The 20225-nt window shown below is 34.8% G+C and overlaps 1 protein-coding gene across 4 annotated transcripts in view; it reads right to left on the reverse strand.

Moving 5' to 3' along the window:
• Positions 1–20225, reverse strand: part of TXNDC16 (thioredoxin domain containing 16) — a 138920-nt gene that overhangs the window by 33139 nt on the left and 85556 nt on the right. For all 4 annotated transcript variants that reach the window (XM_045059919.1, XM_006932861.5, XM_006932862.5 and 1 more), the window contains 5 exons: positions 16660–16828; positions 16176–16312; positions 8900–8984; positions 7093–7231; positions 2620–2780 (listed from right to left, as the gene is read on the reverse strand). In XM_045059919.1, coding sequence (XP_044915854.1) covers positions 2620–2780; positions 7093–7231; positions 8900–8984; positions 16176–16312; positions 16660–16828 — 691 coding nt within the window. The remainder of the gene's footprint in view (positions 1–2619; positions 2781–7092; positions 7232–8899; positions 8985–16175; positions 16313–16659; positions 16829–20225) is intronic.

Below are 20225 nucleotides of genomic sequence, written 5' to 3' on the forward strand. Positions count from 1 at the left end.
CATAGAAAAAAATGTACACTGCCTCATTCTTCTAATTTTTCATATAAATTAAAAATGAACTTTTCATGTAATGCATTTGAACAATGGATAATGTGTAGATATGTGAACTGTGTTCACAGACATTAAATGTACACTCACACTCCTTCTCTCTCAACATAAATAAAAATACAGAAAAAAGAAAGGAAGAAAAATGCCAAAGTATCACAATGTTTATTTTTCTGTATTTGCCAAATTTTCCTCAATGGACATCAATTAATTTTTTTTTTTTTTTAGTTTGTTTATTTTTAGAGAGACAGCGCACAAATGAGATAGGGGCAGAGAGAGAGAGAATTCCAAGTAGACTCCACACTGTCAGCACAGAGCTCGATGCCAGGCTCAGTCTCACAAACCATGAGATCATGACTTGAACCAAAGCCAGACACTTAGCCCGTTGAGACATGCAGGGACCCAAATTAGTTTAAAAATGAGAAAAATTACTACGTCTCAAAATCTGCATGACATGAAAGCAAAGGCAACAAAAGTAAAATAAATAAGTGGGACTACATCCAATTAAAAAGCTTCTGCATATGGGTACCTGGATGGCTCAGTCGATTGAGCTTCTGACACCTGATTTGGGCTCAGGTCATGATCCCAGGGTCAAGGGATTGAGTGCCAAGTCAGGCTTTGTGCTGATCATGGAGCCTGCTTAAGATTCTCTCTCTCTCTTTCTCTCTCTCTCTCTCTCTCTCTCTCTCTCTCTCCCTTTCCCCCACTCGCTCATTCTCAAAATCTTCTATAGACAAAGGAAACCATCAACTAAAATAAAAGGTAAACTTTGGAACGAGAGAAAATATTTGCAAATCACATATGTGGTAAGGGGTGAATATCTAAATGAGGGAAGAACTCACATAACAACAGCAAAAAACACCAATAATCCAATTAAAAATGGGCAGAGGAACTGAATAGACATTTTTACAAAGAAGACATAAAGATGGCCAAAAGGTACATGAAAAGATGTTCAAGATGAGTAATATTAAGGAAATTCAAACCAAAACCACAATGAGATATCACCTCAAACCTGTTAATATGGCTGGTATCAAAAAAGGCAAATGATAACAAGTATTGTTGAGGATGTGAACAAAAGGGAACCTTCAAGAACTGGTGGTAGGAATGTATATTGGTGCAACCACTGTTGAAAACAGAGGAGGTTCCTCAAAAGATTGAAAATAGAACTACCATATGACTTAGCAATTCTACTTCTGGGTATGTAGCCAAAGGATATAAAAACAAGACAGTAAAGAAATGCATGCATTCCCATGCTTATTGCAGCATTATTTGCAACAGCCAAGATACAGAAACAAACTAAGTGTCTGTCAACAAATGAATGGATAAAGATGGAATATTATTCAGCCATGAAAAAGAAGGAAATCCTGCCATTTGCTACAACATGGATGGACTCAGGGCATTCCACCAAGTGAAATAAGGCAGACATAGAAAGACAAATACTTCTACATGAAAAGTCTAAAAAAGTCAAACTCACAGAAACAGAAGAAAAGTGGTTGCTGGGGACTGGGGGTTGGGAGAAATAGGAAGAGGATGGGAAAAGGAACAAACTCGCAGTTACAAGATGAATAAGGTCTGATGATCTCATGTATAAATGGTGACTACAGTTGGTAATACTATATAGTTGAAATTTGCTAAGACAACAGAACTTAAATCTTAGTCCCCCTCCCCCCGAAAATTAAACATATATATACATTTTTAAAGTCCCCTGCAATTACCACATTCTTATCAATAAGGTTGCTTATGTTTGTGAGTAATTGCTTTATATATTTGGGGGCTCCTGTATTCGGCGCATAGACATTTATAATTGTTAGCTCTTCCTGATGGATAGACCCTGTAATTATTATATAACGCCCTTCTTCATCTCTGGTTACAGCCTTTAATTTAAAGTCTAGTTTGTCTGATATAAGTATGGCTACTCCAGCTTTCTTTTGACTTCCAGTAGCATGATAGATAGTTCTCCATCCCCTCACTTTCAATCTGAAGGTGTCCTCAGGTCTAAAATGAGTCTCTTGTAGACAGCAAATAGATGGGTCTTGTTTTTTTTATCCATTCTGACACCCTATGTCTTTTGGTTGGCGTATTTAGTCCATTTACATTCAGTGTTATTATAGAAAGATATGGGTTTAGAGTCATTGTGATGTCTGTATGTTTTATGCTTGTAGCGATGTCTCTGGTACTTTGTCTCACAGGATCCTCCTTAGGATCTCTTGTAGGGCATATATATACATTTTTAAATGTCTGATGTAATGAATATGTTACTTAGATGGAGGAATCCTTTCAAAATATATACATGTATCGAATCACCACAATGTACACTTTAAATATCCTAAAATTTTGTCAATTACACCTCAATGGATCTGAAGAAAAAAATACCAGTCAACAAAATAAAATTCATCGTAGAAAAGAATTCAATCTAAAACAAGGTCATCTTTTAGTTACTAAAATATCCTGATAATATATACACTGGTCCCATATTAACTCCAAAGGTACAGTTAGAGAGTTTCATTTCCTAATGAAAATGTAGTAGTTACAATTTCTTACCTTTTGCATATTAAAAAATAAAAATATACTTACAGATTTAACCAGCAAGGGGTAAGTGAATCCAAGTGTTTCTCTTTTACCAGCGTCAATATTGCTTTTGTATACTGAGGATTTATGCTGCCATCGCTGAATAAAATAAGTAATGGTTTCTGAAGTCTTAAATAGACGGGAAGGTTTTCCACAGTTATTTCTGGCTATTAAAAAAAAAAAGAAAAAAAAACATGGAAAATGATGAGGCATAAAATAGAAAATAATGTTCAGATCAATCATGCAAGTTTAGTCTATAAAATGTAATTAAAACATTTTAAGTGGAGATTTTGCTTTACTGACTAAACCTGTGACTGTCAAGAGCTTTTCATTTTTTTACAATTTTTAAAAATGTTTATCTTTGGGAGAGACTGACAGAGAGAAAGGGAGGGAGAAAGCGGGGTAGGAGCAGAGAGAGAGAGACACAGACACACAGAATCTGAAGCAGTCTCCAGGCTCTGAGCTGTCGGCACAGAGCCTGACGCAGGGCTCAAACCCACAAACCACCAGATCATAACCTGAGCCAAAGTCGGACGCTTAACCGACTGAGTCACCCAGGCACCCCTCAAGAGCTTTTTATTTAAGCCCACTTTATCTTAATGAGCTATTTAAAAAAAAAAAAAAAAAGTGCTAATTTCAAAATAACTTAAACTCCCTGTTTTACAAGGATGTAACACTTCTAATAACTTCTTATGCTAAAATCTGGACCAGATTAGCCAACATGTGACATATGAGAAACAAAACTATTATTGTATCTAACATAAAATTTTTGAAAAAAGAAATGCTGATATTTAAAGATATCTTTCAACATCTGTGATTCCTTAAAAATCTTATTTTGTTTCAATATTATACATTTTAGTGTAATTAATATTATAAAAAACATGTTTAAACAAATAAAAATATCAGTCTCATTTCTTTTTTTTTTTTTCTTTTTTTTTTTTTCTTTTTTTTTTTTTTTTTTGGTTTAAGCTAAATACCAGGCTCTGGTATGTAGTTTTCCTTATTTAGTTCTCAGAGCCACTTTCCTCTGTCAATTCTCATTTTTCTTCTAATTCTTTCTCTTACACACTCAAAATCCTCTTCTTATACGTTCCTCTTTCATGACTTAGATCTTAGATCCTCTCTTCTCCAAATTTCCCTATGTTGTCTTCTTATATTAACTATTATCTTTCATCATCTTTCATCTTCTATATGAGTTCCATCCCCTTCATAAAACTGACACATCTCATCAGGCAAGCAGATCTCCTCACTCTGAACAGATTTGAAACATTAAGGGAGATAGAGCCACCTGAACTACAAAGCTCAAGATATGATGCTGGATACTGAATCAAAAAGAACCAAGATACTTTACTTTCCCTGCTCTCAAAGAGCTCATACTTTAGAGGAGGAGACAGGTACACAAACTGCTATGATCCAAGAAAGAATTAACGTATGACAATAAAATTAAGCTAAGAAAACAAAGTAGGGAAGCTCATGGATGATTTCAGAAGTGATATTTGATCTGGTCTTGGGCAAAAACCAAGATCTTGACAGAATAAGGTATGTGCCAGAGCCAGGATTCCAGATATAGGGAGCATTGTGGGGACAGGCAGAGAGGTGTGAAGGGACACGCGCCATCTGGTAACAGTAGGAGTGAAGCATGCCAGACTTAGGCATGCAAGAGGCAAATGTGGCCGTAAGACCAGATGGTAAAATGTCTTGGTAGGTTTTCTAACTCCCAGGAATACTGAGAAGATCTGGAATCAAATGAGTGACATGGTTAGGTCTGTTTTAGAAAGATGACTAACTAGAATACACATTTGTGAAAAGACACACAGGTGACACATTTCAGGGAAGAAAGACCAAGAGTTCTGTGGGTTTAGGAGAAAAGATCAGAAACTTCAATTTTAGAATCATCAGCTGGTATAATGATAGTAGAAATTATGGGCATGGATAAAATTTCCTAAAGAAAAAACAGCGGAAGAAGAAAAAGGGGTTGAAGATGTAATTCCAGAGTGGCCAGAGGGTTGAAGGAGGTATCTGGAATTGCAAAAGCCAGAAGAATAGAGAATTTTGAGAAGGAAAAGCATTGTCAATGGTTTTGGTTGCTACTTACAGGAAAGGTCATCAAACATGGTAACTGGAAGGTGTCCTTTGGCTATTTGAGTATACAAGAGGCTGTAACTTATGCATAATAAAACCATAAAAAAGGAACTCAATGTATCTGAGAAAAGGGCTAGAACTATTTGTTCAGAAGGATGTTTAAATGTGACAGCCTTGGATAGATCATTGCTCATGTAGTTAATTATCATGTTTTTCAGATTTGGGCATATTTCCCTGGCCTAATTTGTCATCAGGTTCATCATGCCATATAAAAAATGTTTACTGTCTGGCCATCCAGTCCTCTTCCCTGTCCAGATGAAGAAACCAAAGTCTTTCTAGTACTTCAGTGCAGGCCAGGAGATGAGCTTGCAGCTGGCTGGCTGCTACATACTCTCATTTAAATCTCCCAACACAGAGAAGCTTTAAGAAATGTAACAACCACTTGAGGGTTTTAGAATTTATGGAAAGGTCATAAACTAAAAGCAAAACAATTTTTATTATAGCTGTTCAGTTTTTAGTTGAATGCTGCAAACCAAAACATTGTAAACTGAAATACTGCCACAATGCTTATCACATGTGCCTTAAAAATAAACAGATTCTGATAGTTGTTAAGTTTGCCCAAACTTTCTCAGCCATAAAGCATATAATCTTAACAAAAAAATAGATACCAATTTTTATATATTACGCAAAGATGAAAGAGTAAAATGTTCAAATTTCCTCTTGTACAAAATAGGAATAAGTATTAGCAGCCTTAAACATATACACGCCCTCTGGACTAGCAATTCAAATTCTGTGAATTTACCATGATTATGTAATCATGGAAACACCCAAAGATTATCCTCAAGGTTGGTCCCTGAGTAAAACAAAACTAAAGACAAATATTCAACAACAGGAAATTAAACAAATTGTGGTTTTTTAGTACAACAGAATATTATGTAGATACTAAAAAAACATTACGTGTGTGTCTTCATTTCTTGATGGAAATATCTCTTAAGATAAAAAGACAATCACATGTATACACATGGGATTTTTTTTTTTTTCTTTAAAAAAAAATTTTTTTTTTAACCTTTATTCATTTTTGGGACAGAGAGAGACAGAGCATGAACGGGGGAGGGGCAGAGAGAGGGGGAGACACAGAATCGGAAACAGGCTCCAGGCTCCGAGCCATCAGCCCAGAGCCTGACGCGGGGCTCGAACTCACGGACCGCGAGATCGTGACCTGGCTGAAGTCGGACGCTTAACCGACTGCGCCACCCAGGCGCCCCACATGGGATTTTTTTTAAGTTTGGGAAAATATTTCCCCCAATTTTAAATTTGGTTAAAGAGGTTACAGTTGATTTCGATTTTCTTCTTTCATAGTTTTCTGTATTGTCTGGGAGAAAAAAGGTAAAGGCTTATAATAATTCCAAAAATATTACACTATGTTTATGGCTAAATAAATATTCATTTAACAGGTCATTGAAGACAAAAATGTTACTTTAATAATTTGGAAAACTACATCATGAAAATACTAATGATTTGACTAATTACATCCTGTAACTTGAATGGGGGAGGGAACAGAACCAATGCCACAAAAACACTTAATAAAGGCTACAGCCATTAATTTAACCTAAAATGTAATGTCATTTAGATTATCATGGCAAGAAACATAGTAACAGGAGGATGGTCATTATTTACTGCTGATTATAATGCGTATGTCACTTGAGAAATATAGAAAGGCATAAACTTGTTACACTCTAGCTATGTTTAATATAAATGCGAAAACAAGTGAAATCAAGAAATGCACGTTAAAAGTGTTATGCCCTTGAATCCACTATTTTCAAAGGAAGCACTGGAAAAGGCCTTTCATAAGACACTACTTTGTTCTAAAACTGTATAAATAAGAATCTTAGCTAACATTTGTTTAATGTTTACCAGTGGCCAAACACTACCCAAAACACTGTACACAGGTCTCATTTGGTTCTCATGATAAGTCTCTGCAGCAGGTACTACTACCAACTACATTTTGCACATGTGGAAAGTGAGGCACAGAGAAGTTAACAAAGAGCCAGTAAGGAAACAAGCAAGGATTTAAACTTAGGCAGTCTGACTCCCCAGAATCCATGTGCTCTATACCAAGTTTCAGCTTAGATTGAGTACTTCCTTCAACTAGCCATCAGCTACACTAGTCTCCACAATAAAAAAAAATAATCCAAAAACATGTAAACTTTTGGCAGTGGACTACAGAAGCTATATCATAATGAGTGAACAAAACAGAGCAACCCAATGAATTTTCAGCTCATAAAACATCATGCCCTCTGCCAAAAAAAGCTGGAAAATTGTGTATTAAAATATACTATTTTTAACTCTTCTAGATTCTCTATTTCAAATAATATCCTTATTATAAACTATACTCACAAATGTCTCCAGTAATGCATTTGTCACTATTTGAACTATGTCTTGCACACGGGAGTTAGCGAATGGAATGCTCTCTACTTTGCCCTCTTTGTGTCTGGCCAGCAGCAGAGCTGGAAGTGTTGCCCCATATTTATTTGACCTGTGGAGAAACGCAGTATTAATATTTCCAATAAAATATAGCAAGTCATCAAAAACAAATAATTACACCAAGAGGTCAGATTGGGAGGCAGCAAATGAGAAGCCCTACTACTAAGGAAGAAATGAACTCAATTTGCAGGCAAATTTATCTTCTTTGTGAGGCCGTCTGAAGAAATTTAGGAGCCTTGACAACCTAGATTAAAAGAAAGCAACAGATAATAATCTAGACAGATTCTTTTTTTTTTTCTAGACAACTTACTCATCAAGAAAATGTCTAAATAGGATTAGGAACATACTGAATGGTTCTCAATCTTTTTGGACTGCTCACCATACTGCTACGCAAGGAGACAAGCATTTATTAGAAACTTACTATTTGCCAGGCACTCTTTTAGATGCCTTTAGTTTTCACTTAACCCCAGAACAGCCCTATAATGTATGCCACTATCACCCCCATTTTATAGATGAGGAAACCAGGACTCAGAGAGTGATAAATGGCAGAGACAGGATTCAAACTGAGGTGCCCCAGATATAAACTCTATGCTCTCTCCACTGTAACACAGCCTAAATCTGCTCCTTCTTACCACTACTTTTGCTAACTAAAGGGAAATCACTGGACAGAAAAAAATGATTTCTGTAAAACCACCTCTGAAGTAGTCGCATTTATATTATGTAAAAACTGATGCTAGAACCAAGTATAAACATTATAATATTATAAACATTAGTGGACAGTCCAGCCTTTAGATTACCTCTTAAGCTGATCAGTTGGTTATAAATAAAACATACTCTGAAAACTACTGGTCTAGCGCTTTCGATCTTAGTTAAATGCACAATGACAGCAGAACAGAACATAGTGGGTGACTATCCATGTGTCAGGTGAATAAGTCTCTTATTTCTTAAAGATCTGGAGTTCAGTATTTACTTTTCAAAAGTCATTGACTTCATGGGCAGAAATGGAGCTTGATCATCAAAAGTATACATCACCAGTGTTCATGATGGAAGATTTAAGCTCAGAAATCACAATTAGGAATACTATAATAAGCAAGATAAACTAGGGAGGGGGCTTACCAACTCCATCTGGACCTGAAAACAAGCCATGAATGCAGAATGTGATATAGATGTATTACTGTATGTATTGTATACTGTATTGTATACATACATACTGTATGTATGTATTGTATATGTAATAATCTCCAAATGTTCAGTCCTTCATTCTGAGGCAAGTGAAATATCTGAGTTCCACATTCTACAAATAAAGCAACTTACATGGCTAAAAGAGCAACAACATGGGGAAATTCTCATTTTTATATATACCTTGGTGGCAAATCAAAACCTGGACACTTGAAGAAGTAAAATTCCCCCCAAAACTATGACAATTTCAGAGAACCAAAGTTGCAGATAATAGAACCCAAACGGGAAAAATTTTTATAGAAAAAGTATTATGAATCCAAGGTTGCCCCTGTAGGGACTCTAGCCTAAAGCAAAAGAGTATCTAAGAATTCTAAATAGCCAGATGCTGCTGCCCAGATCTTCTTACAAGGAAATTAAACATTTAATTAAAAATCAAAGTTAGTTATATTGCTGCCCTATTTTCCTTCAACTGTGTAAAAGCTAGCAATGTATTATTTTGCAAACTTCTTCCTCACTAAAATTAGAAGACCAATAAACTTACAGTATCAAAACATCTTCTTCAGAATAAATTCCAGTGATAACAAATCCTCTTAGGTAGTTTCCCGCTTTGGTGAAATCTTCTTTTGCTATAAATACATAGACAAGACAAAAATCTGAAACCTTTAAAATTATGTGTGCTGTTCAACCGATGGACAGATTTATAAATGATTGTGCTTTATTAGAAATTAATTATAAAGATAAATATTTACAGGTAGACCTTATATAACTTAGTGGTTCTAAAATCTGTGTTCTTTTTATGACATTTGATTACTATAGAAATGTAAATTGATATAATGCAATTATGGTTCCCTAAACAAATGTACTGTAAATGTGATTTATCAGATTTAGAGCACTCTAATCATACAGAGTTACTGAATAAATATTTGTTGCTTTTTAATTTACACTCTAATGTGGGTAAATAGAGTTGGTTGCCTTATATATAGTTTGGAAAGAGAAGGAGATATGTGAAATGTTGTGCGCACTGTCATTACAAAATCTAAAAGTACCTATATGCACAGAAAAAATAGAAGATTAGAAATTATAGTCCTTTAATAATGTCTGTGTTAGGATTCTGCAATTATGAGGGATTTGTATCTTTTTTTATTTCCTGTATTTTCTGTAATGTGTTTTTGTTACTTTTGAACCTTGATTAATTTATGCGTCAGTCTTTTCTCATTTGTTAGGATATTTAAAAATTATTATTTCTATAGCATTCTGAATACAGTATCATAGGTAATAGTATATTCTGATTCATGTTAATGACTATCTTATAACCAAGAAGCAGCTGTGAATTAAATACTTGCAGACCAATGAGAAAAGAGCAGAGGAAAACTTATATAAATGATGTATTCTTGCCAAGTGAAGACCAAATGATAATTTAGCTCACTACAAGGAAGGTTCATGGCAGTTCAAACAGAAAATTCATGATGGAAGAATTGAGTCATAAAGCACCTCGTGCTCTGGACATGCTGAACCCAAAAGATCTGTACCTTAGCAGTCACGACTATATCTCTGGTGTGAGCATCAGCACTCTTACCATCAGGTAACCACAAGGTTATGTTCTCTAAAAAGGATGCATACTTTCCACAAGACTGAGAAACACTGCAGGAAAGCCAACTTACTAAAGTGGCACAGTCAGCCAGTAGGCAGCATTCGGAGCTATTTATAACCATGAATTTAATGAGAAACTGTTACTATCACAGAAAATATTTTCTAAAGTCTGTGTTACACCAAAGCAGAAAAGGTTCATATGAAAAAAACTGGAAAGAACTGAGTCCCTATACTTTCATTTCTAAGAGAAAACAGAGCTAAATTCTGGTCAATAATTGATGATCATTAGCTAAAGCAATGACATAATGGAACCCGTTTCAGCTTCTTTTCTTTTTCGGTGAAGAACAGTGGAAAATTACACTAATATTTCCATGTACTTTCCTCACACAGAAGCCTCTCTACTCATGAATACGTTTCTTAAAAGGCTCTTCACAAATTTACTTGCTCATAATGGAACCATTTAAGACTGTAGAAACATATCCACTTCTACTAAACCAGACTGCCAGCTATCCTCTGAACACTTAAAACCAAGCATATTCTCCTCCTTGGTGAAAACAGCATATATGTCAGAATATACTGCAACCCCAAGTATAAAAAAATAATCAGTTAATCTAAATAAAAAGGTTTTTAAATCACAATAAATGTATCTGGGATGTAATAATAGTTATAATATTTAGTTGTGTAACTATAAACATGTTTTAATTGCATAAAATAAATACAGTAGTTTAGCAATACTGTTTTCTCACTATCACATTTTATTGAATAGTTACATTTATACACACACATATATACACATACTACTACACACACTTATTTTTTTAGCTCTGTCAACAAGAGTTGAGAAACAAGAGCCCTCCAGTAACTAAAAGCACTCCTAATCCCTAGATCTTGGTTTCTGAATTCAATGTCCCACTAAAAGGAACCTAGACTCTTGGAGAAATGGCTGATCCCACAAATGAAACTGGGAACATCTTGTGCCAAAAGGACATACTGAAAGAATGACGGAGACATGTCAAAAGGACACAGGAGTCAGATTGAAGGGGCCCCCACTGACCAAATCTGAGATGTTAGCAAATGAATGATTGTAACTGATTATAACCCACTGAATAAAATAAGAACTCAGGTGTCCATACTGAAAAACAAACAAATTAGAAGGAAAAGCTCTTACAGGAGAACTATTTGAGTATGTATATAGAAGGAATAGGGAGTTAGAAATTTTCCACTGGCAACCATCATAGTGATAGCTCTTTCAAGCAATGGATTCTAACACTGGAGTGCAAAAGTATAATGAGAAACAGGACGTTTACAAGGTCTTACATTCTATCCCCACAACATACTTATTAATTACAGAGGGAAAAAAACAGAGAGAGACCTCGCAGATACAACAATGGACAAAGGAGACATTTTCGCCCTCATTGAATTCGCATTATATTAATCTTTAAGTCATTAGAATCGGGGCGCCCGGGTGGCTCAGTCGGTTAAGCGTCCGACTTCGGCTCAGGTCATGATCTCACAGTTCATGAGTTCGAGCCCCGAGTCGGGCTCTGTGCTGACGGCTCGGAGCCTGGAGCCTGTTTCAGATTCTGTGTCTCCCTCTCTCTCTGCCCCTCCCCTGCTCATGCTCTGTCTCTCTCTGTCTCAAAAATAAATAAACATTAAAAAAATTTTTTTTAAATCCTTAGAATCTACATGAACAATAAATCAGTATCTGATATAAAATAACTGCACAGTAAATGTCAGTAGTTATATTTATGAGTCAAATACAAATGTACATAAAATGTTAATGAATTCATAGTAGCCTTTTACTGTTACACATTTTCTCATTCAATAGATATTGAAAGTACAGTAACTATCACCTGGACATCTGCAAAAAACAAAAACAACAAAAAAGAGAAATGAATACCTGACTGAAAAGTCTGAGAACAATCAATCTAGTGAAATAATAAAAAAGCATTGTCCCCAGATTACATCATTCTGGCACAGCAAAACGATCTCTATATATTTTAACACTATACCTTTGACTTGTGTTGAGAGACAATTATATGTAAATCTTATCATTTGTACAAAATTATCACAAAGTATACTGTTCCCTGTGCTGATCTCTTACATAAAAGATATATGTAAAATCCCTCTCAGCATTTACAATCAGGGAAAAGTTTTCTCTGTGGATGAGTCAGCATCCTAACTTTTATGTTGCCATTTATCATATAACGATGATTAGCTGGCAAAAATTTCATCTTTCTGTTTCCAGTTGATACCAGATTACTTAGGGTTAAGTTTTATGATCAACTGCAGTGTTTTCAAAGTATTCTACATAATTATTCCCTACTCTTTTATGGCTTAACTCTTATTCTTGTTTTAATGATTTTATTGTATGTGTACTTTTTATTATCTAAAGACCTTAATCCTTTTTGGAAGGAGGCCCAGAGTAAATAATAAATGACAACCTCAGGGCACCAGAGGTAGACAGAAGACAAAGTCAACGGTGGAAGCAAAAACATTAGAAAGGCAAAAATACAGGAGTAAAAAATAAACTCCCTCACTTCACATTTTTTCATAAAAATACAAATGAAAAAGCTATCCCCTCTAGGATTTTGCCTTCTAAGATAGGAAGTCACAGAACACACATTCATATTCTTATCATTTCTTTCTAGTAAGTTTTGTTGGCTTTTATTTTTTTTTTCAACGTTTATTTATTTTTGGGACAGAGAGAGACAGAGCATGAACGGGGAAGGGGCAGAGAGAGAGGGAGACACAGAATCGGAAACAGGCTCTAGGCTCTGAACCATCAGCCCAGAGCCTGACGCGGGGCTCGAACTCACGGACCGCGAGATCGTGACCTGGCTGAAGTCAGACGCTTAACCGACTGCGCCACCCAGGCGCCCCTGTTGGCTTTTATTTTAAAAGATTGTGAAGGCCAAGTAGAGGGGAAAAATTACTAGACAGAAATTTGTATAAAGCAAACTTAATAAGTAGATAGAAGATAGTATCCACTATCTGTGAGTTTGATGCTAGATATGGGGATATTCTTTCCATAAAAATATCCTTAAAAGATTTTATTCAGAATTTGAAATTCATCTTAAAAGAAAGAAAAGTAAGGGGGCAGGTTTGTTAGATAAATGCCAACAGCTAACATGATGAAAAAAGAAAAAACACCACTAAGGATTTTGTTACCTAGTCAAGAAACCATCCGTATGCAAAAGCAAGAGAATAACATTCTAAGCAATATTACCAGTTAGGAAGAATGTCCTGTGTACCCTTCCTTTAAAACTTATTGTAGGACATTCCTATGAAGCTAGAAAAAAATAGTCTAAAAATAGAGAAGATGTGATATCAAAAGAACACTCTAGTCTATGATGCTATCTATGTAAAACTAACAAGGTAAAATTAATTGCTATCAGCAATGTATTAATGCTGAATGAAAAAAAAAAACATTAATTTGGGGCGCCTGGGTGGCTCAGTCAGTTAAACTTCTGACTATGGCTCAGGTCATGATCTTGTTTCGTGAGTTCGAGCCCCACGTCACGCTCCAGGCTGTGGAGCCTGCTTTGGATTCTGTGTCTCCCTCTCTCTCTCTGTCCCTTCCCTGCGCGCGCTCTCTCTCTCTCTCTCTCTCTCTCTCTCTCTCTCTCTCAGAAAATGAATAACACATTTAAAAAAATTAAAAAAAAAAAAGAAAAAACATTTGAAATGCATCAAAAATAAGTAATTGATGGATGGAAGAAGGATGAATAGATGCACAGGCACATGCTAAGTCAAGTACAAGTTAAATGCTAATAGTAGAAACTAGATGATGGGTATATGGCTGTTCACTATAAAATCTTTCAACTTTTGCTGTAAGTTTGAAATTTTTCATAATAAAATGCTAGAAAAATGCAAAAAATTCAAAGAGAAACATATAATGCAAAAAAAAAAGTTCAAGAATAATGATAATCTGAGTTTACAAGACTATAGAAGCCCATATAGAGAAAAAGATGACAGAAGAAATTGAAAGCATATTCCATGTAGACTAAACTAACTAAAGAGATAATAGTGAAGCATAAAACAAGCAACGGACATACAAATAAGTTGAGACAATTATGTGTAAAGGACCGAAGTTCACCTGGAAGAGTCAACAGGCAAAAAAAGGCAAACCAGAGTTGACCCAATTATATATTCAACACGTATTAAAAAACTATTATATTAGGGAGATAAGAGTGAATAAAAGAGAAAACACTTAAACAGATATACATACACACATACAGACATGGATTTAATATGGTGACAGTGGAATCAAAAAAAAAGAGGGGACAACAGATAATTAACTATTTAGACAAAAATAGAGTTGTCTCCTAACTTCATATCATGCACAAAAAATATCTAAAAGGTAAAGACTTGAAAAAAGGTCACAACAAGTGGAAAGGTATTCCATGGAACAGAAAGAAATATATGCAATTCATATATATGATAAGGGGTTAATTTCCAGAATATATAAAGAATTCCTACAACTCAACAACAATAACCCGATTAAAAAATGGGCATAGGACTTGAATAGACATTTCTCCAAAGAAGATATACAAACGGCCAACAAGACATAAAAAGATGCTCAATATCACTACTTATTAGGAAAGTGAAAATCAAAACCATGATCAAATCAAATCTAACACCCATTAGGATGGTTACTATCAAAAACAAACAAACAAACAAACAAACAAACAAACAGAAAATAACAAGTGTTGCTGAGGATATGGAGAAATTAGAACCCTTGGTGGGAATATAAAATGGTACAGCCACTAGGGAAAACAGTATAGTGGTTCTTCAAAAATTTTAAAGTAGGGCTATCATATGACACAGCAATTCCACTTCTGGGTATATATCTAAAAGAATTGAAAGCAGAGTCCTGAAGATATATTTGAACACCCATGTTCACAGAAGCATTATGCACAATAGCCAAGAGGTAAAAACAGCCCAAGTGTTCATCAACAGATGAATGGATAAGTAAAACGTGCTATATACATACAACGAAATATTATTCAGCCTTTAAAAGAAAGGAAATTCTGACATATGATACAAGATGGATGAACCTTGAGGACATCATGCTAAGTAAGCCAGCCAATAAAAGACAAATACTGTATGATTCCACTTACAGTAAGTACCCAGAGTAGTCAAATTCATAGAGATACAAAGTGGAACGGAGGCTGCCAGGGACTAGGCCAACAGGGAAATGTAGAGTTGTTTAATAGGTACAGAGTTACAGTTTTGCAAAATGAAAAAGTTCTGGAGATTAGTTGTACAACAATGTAAATATACTTGTCACTAGTGAACTATATGCTGAAAAATAGTTAAGATAGTAAATTATGTTATGTGTATTTTATCACAATTTTAAAAAATATTCAAAGGAAGATAATATAGAGTAAGAAAATATTATAAATTAAAGCAAAAAGAAAATATACTGGTGAATACTAACTGTAAAGATGATAGAGATTTTCTATAATTGAAATCAATGGAAGAAATATCAAAATCAATAGATTTGAAACAAATTTTAAACTGTTAAATATAAAATTATTAAACAAAGCTAAAAACCAAACAAACTGGGGGAAAATCATTGAAACAAATGACAAGAACTTAATAACCTTAATACATAAAAAATCTCATAGTAATTCATTAGACAAGCACTAAAAACCCATTTCTAAAAATGAATAACACATATAACACACAGCTTATAGAAAACAGTTATTCTCCTTTTGGGAATTTATAAATTTATAAATTTATCCATTAAATGGTCTAAATTCCACACCAAGATGCATAAATAAAAATATTCTTCACAGCAAAAGAAAAAAGGAAAACAACAGGTGTTATTTGTTGGTAAATAGTTAAATTACAGTATATTCATCCAAATATACAGCCATAATGTTTCTGAAGAATACTAATCACATGGAAAAGATGAACCCATGTAATATTAAATAAAAACAGCAAGTTACTAACCTAGATACACAGTACTAGTCCAATTATATTAAAACATATTAATATGCAATACATAGGTACAAAGAAAAATGAGGGAAGGAATTACATCAAAATTTAATAACTCTAATTTTGGATTTTTATTTTTTCTTCAAATTTCTCTGCATTTTAAAAATTCTATAATTTGAGTTCTCTATAATTTAAAAAGATACTAATTCCTTTTTAAAAGTAAAGCTAGTAAGCAAGTTTTTAACTATTACATAATTTTAAAGTTCACTTCTACTCACCTATGGTCATGTTTGGGCTAAATAGTCCCAGCACAGACACACTAGAGTAGGGGACCAGGTCTTTATATAATTCCCCACTTAAATATTCTTCTGCTTCCTGCACAGATGTTATGTTCACTGGGCATGAAATCCTGTTGCTGGATGAATATATAACTACATTCAAAATTAATTTTTAAAGACACTTTTCAGCTTGCAAAAAATAAAAAATAAAACATATTGAACTTAGTAAACACTATATTCCACACGATAAATATCTGACAAAACAAAGACAATTAAATACTCTTATAATTTAAAAAAAAATCACCCTCATTAAATAAAATTTCTATCTCCCCAAAAGTGATGTGGATAGGCTCTCCCCACCATTTATCCTGTTATCTCAATTCATTACTCCTTAACCTATTCAAAGTATGCCCACAAAGCATGGGAATTAGAAGGTTTATAGACCTAAAATTTTTAAAGTCTTAGGAAGAATGTGAATACTTACAGCAGGATAAATTTTAGGAGATCTTCAGTTCCTAACATACCAGCATAAGATACTGGGTGCTTGCCTTCCTTGTACATCTTTACAACTGGAAATTCAGTAACATTTTGCTTAGTACATAAATCAGACCAATCTGCACAGTTCACTCTAGTAAGCAGCAAAGTGGATGTGCCTAAATAAGACGAAAATGCACATTTTATAGATATTAGTGTAGAAAACTCAGTTGGGTAGACTTGACACTATTTTTATTGTCCATTCTTATTTTAACCTCTCATCAGCATGAACTGTTTCTGCAGGACTCTCTCTTCCCCTGAGTTTTGCAACACCTTCCCCTTCTGGCTTATTTCCCCACCTCCTCTGCTGTTCTGTTTTGGTCCCTTTTGCATGTTCTTCTGACAGCAGAGATAGGAGTTCCTCAAGGCTCAGTTGAAGTTGCCTTCTCTTGTTATACACTCTCTTCCCAGACAATCTCAGTAATTATCAACAGAACGAATCCTATATTTATATCTTTGACCCAGCCTCTTCCTTACAGTTCTAGACCCATGTATCCCTACTCCCTTCTGTATTTCTCTTTGAATGGAAACGTCCTCAAATTCAATACGTCTAAACCCAAATATGGTTTCCTGCCTATAGGCTGCCATGCTTACACAAATCAGAAAACAAAGTATCACCTTTAGTGTCACTCCATTCCTAAACTTCCATGTCTAGTCAAATCAATCAGCATGTCTTTTCCATCTTATCACCTAAACTTTATTTTAGAGTTTCAAGTTTTTATTTAAATCCCAGTTAGTTAACATGTAGTGTAATATTAGTTTCAGGTGTGGAATTTAGTGATTCATCACTTGCATACAACACCCACTGCTCACTTAAAAAGTTAAAAATAGAACTGCTTTACCATCCAGCAATTGCACTACTAGGTATTTACCCAAAGGATAAAAAAATAGAAATTCGAAGAGACACATGCTCCCTGATGTTTATAGCAGCACTATCAACAATAGCCAAATTACGGAAAGAGCCCAAGTGTCCATCGACTGATAAATGGATAAAGAAGAGGTGGTATATATAAATATATAAATACACACACACACACACACACACACACACACACACACACACACACACACACACAGTGGAATATTACTCAGCCATTAAAAAGAATGAAATCTTGCCATTTGCAATGATGTGGATGGAGCCAGAGTATTATGCTGAGCGAAATAAGTCAGTCAGAGAAAGACAAATAACATATGATATCACTCATGTGGAATTTAAGAAGAAAACAGACCACCTAAACTTTAAATACAATTTGACCTTGGGGCGCCTGGGTGGCTCAGTCGGTTGAGCATCTGACTTCGGCTGAGGTCATGATCTCATGGTTTGTGAGTTCGAGCCCTGCATCAGGCTCTGTGCTGTCAGCTCGGAGCCTGGAGCCTGCTTTGGATTCTGTGTCTCCTTCTCTCTCTGCCCCTCCCCTGCTTGTGCTCTGTCTCTCAAAAATAAATAAATGTAAAAAAAAAAAAATTAAATACAATTTGACCTTTGAACATGGGTTTGGAATGCACAGGTTCACTTACACATGGATTTTTTCTGATACAGTACAGTACTAAAATGTATTTTCTCTTACAATTTAACATTTTTTTCTCTAGCTTACTTTCTGAAAGAATATAGTATATAATACACATAATACACAAAATATATGTTAATTCACTCTTTATGTTATCAGCAAGGCTTCCAGCCAACAGCAGGCTATTAGTAAAGTGTGGGGGAAGTCAAAAGTTACATGAGGATTTTTGACAATGCGGGGGAGTTGGTATCCCTAATCCCCACCTTATTCAAGGGTCAACTGCCTCTCACATCTGTCCATTTTTCATTACTGACTGTACTCCAGCCATCATTTCTCCTACATTATACAATAGGCTCTTACTTGGTCTCCCTGAACCTGATTATGTCTCTACCCTGAACCTAGAGATAGATATCTTTTCAAAACTCGAATCTGTTTTGGGATCAGCCAACTCCTACCAACCTTTGCCATTAGGTCTCTCTCATCCCTTCAGATCTCTGCATGTATGATCACTACAAGAAAGCCTTCTCAGACACGCTAATCTACATCAGGTTCCTATGCTCTTATGAACCATCTCCTGTCCTTGTCTCATTAATTACATACTCATTTGTGTTGTTACATGACTAATGTCTGTCTCTACGAAGAGAGCTCCTTGAGAGTAGGGACAGTGTTGTTTTACTCAACACTGATTTTCACATCTAGAGGAGTCCTCCTACATGAAACACCTAAACAGTGTGTGAATAAATGACATACAGGAGACTCATATAAGGCTTCAGGTACCCCATCCTATCTAAATACTTTATTTTCTGCCTAAAAAACATATAGTAGAATCACAAATACAGATTCTTACTTGTTCTGTAAATAATATATGTAAAGTTCTCCAAAATATGTAAATTGTTAGGCAGAATGAGATCAAAACCCAAATAAAACAAGAACCACACAACTCAACTACAGAGAGTAAAAAATACATTCTAATAAAAGGAAACCTTAATATTGTATCAAAGAAGGAAACTGTATCAATTTGGGATATTTCCTAATGTAGGGTATAACCTCACCATATAACTAAAGTTGTAAACTAAAATATTTTAATATTTTGTCACCAAAAATTTTTAAATATTAAAAATTTTATCTTAAATAATTCTAGATTATACCACTCAGATGCAATAACTTATCACTTCAGATCTCCTGTTAGCTATCTGTTTGATAACTCATACAGGGTGCAGTCTGTCTTATTCACCACTATATTCCTGCTGCACAGCACAATGTCTGTTACTTAGTATGTACCCAGTGAAAATTTGTGGAATGTACCCTGACATTTCTTCATGAACAAAATTTCATTCTTAACACTAAAGTATATTAAACCTGAATATTGTATGAACATATAAACAAAAATAAATCCTTATTCCTTCTGAAATTACATCTGCGAAATGACTTCTCTACAAAGTTCTTTCATCTGTTATTTTAATCATTTCGTCAAGAAATATCTAGTGATACTTATTCATACAGAGTACTGTATTATATAATGCCACCCAAGTGTGAAATATAGAACTATTACAAATGCAGTTTTTTCCCTTCAATAGGCATTCTCAACAGGTCTATCACTGCTAAAAAAGTTATTATTCCTTTGTCCCTGCAGCCCAAGTTGAAAAATTTGATGTTATCTTCAAAACTGAAAAATGAATAAAACGGGGAAAAAAAGTGATAAGGCTAACTTATATTAAAGTTATCAATTTAAAATTTTAATTTTTTTCCCTATAAAATGGTTTCAATATTTAGGGGCACCTGGGTGGCTCAGCTGGTTAAGCATCTGAGTCTTGGTTTCAGCCCAGGTGGTTCATGAGTACAAGCTCCGGGTTGGACTTAACGCTGTCAATGCAGAGCCTGCTTGTGATTCTCTCTCTCTCCTTCTCTCTCTGCCCTTCCCACACTGGCACATTCTCACTCTCTCTCAAAATAAATAAACTTCAAAAATTAAGTAAAATGGTTTCAATATTTAATCATGTTTCAACTA

The sequence above is a fragment of the Felis catus genome, chromosome B3 (genome assembly GCF_018350175.1).
Source record: "Felis catus isolate Fca126 chromosome B3, F.catus_Fca126_mat1.0, whole genome shotgun sequence".
In the NCBI taxonomy this organism is placed as follows: domain Eukaryota; kingdom Metazoa; phylum Chordata; class Mammalia; order Carnivora; family Felidae; genus Felis; species Felis catus.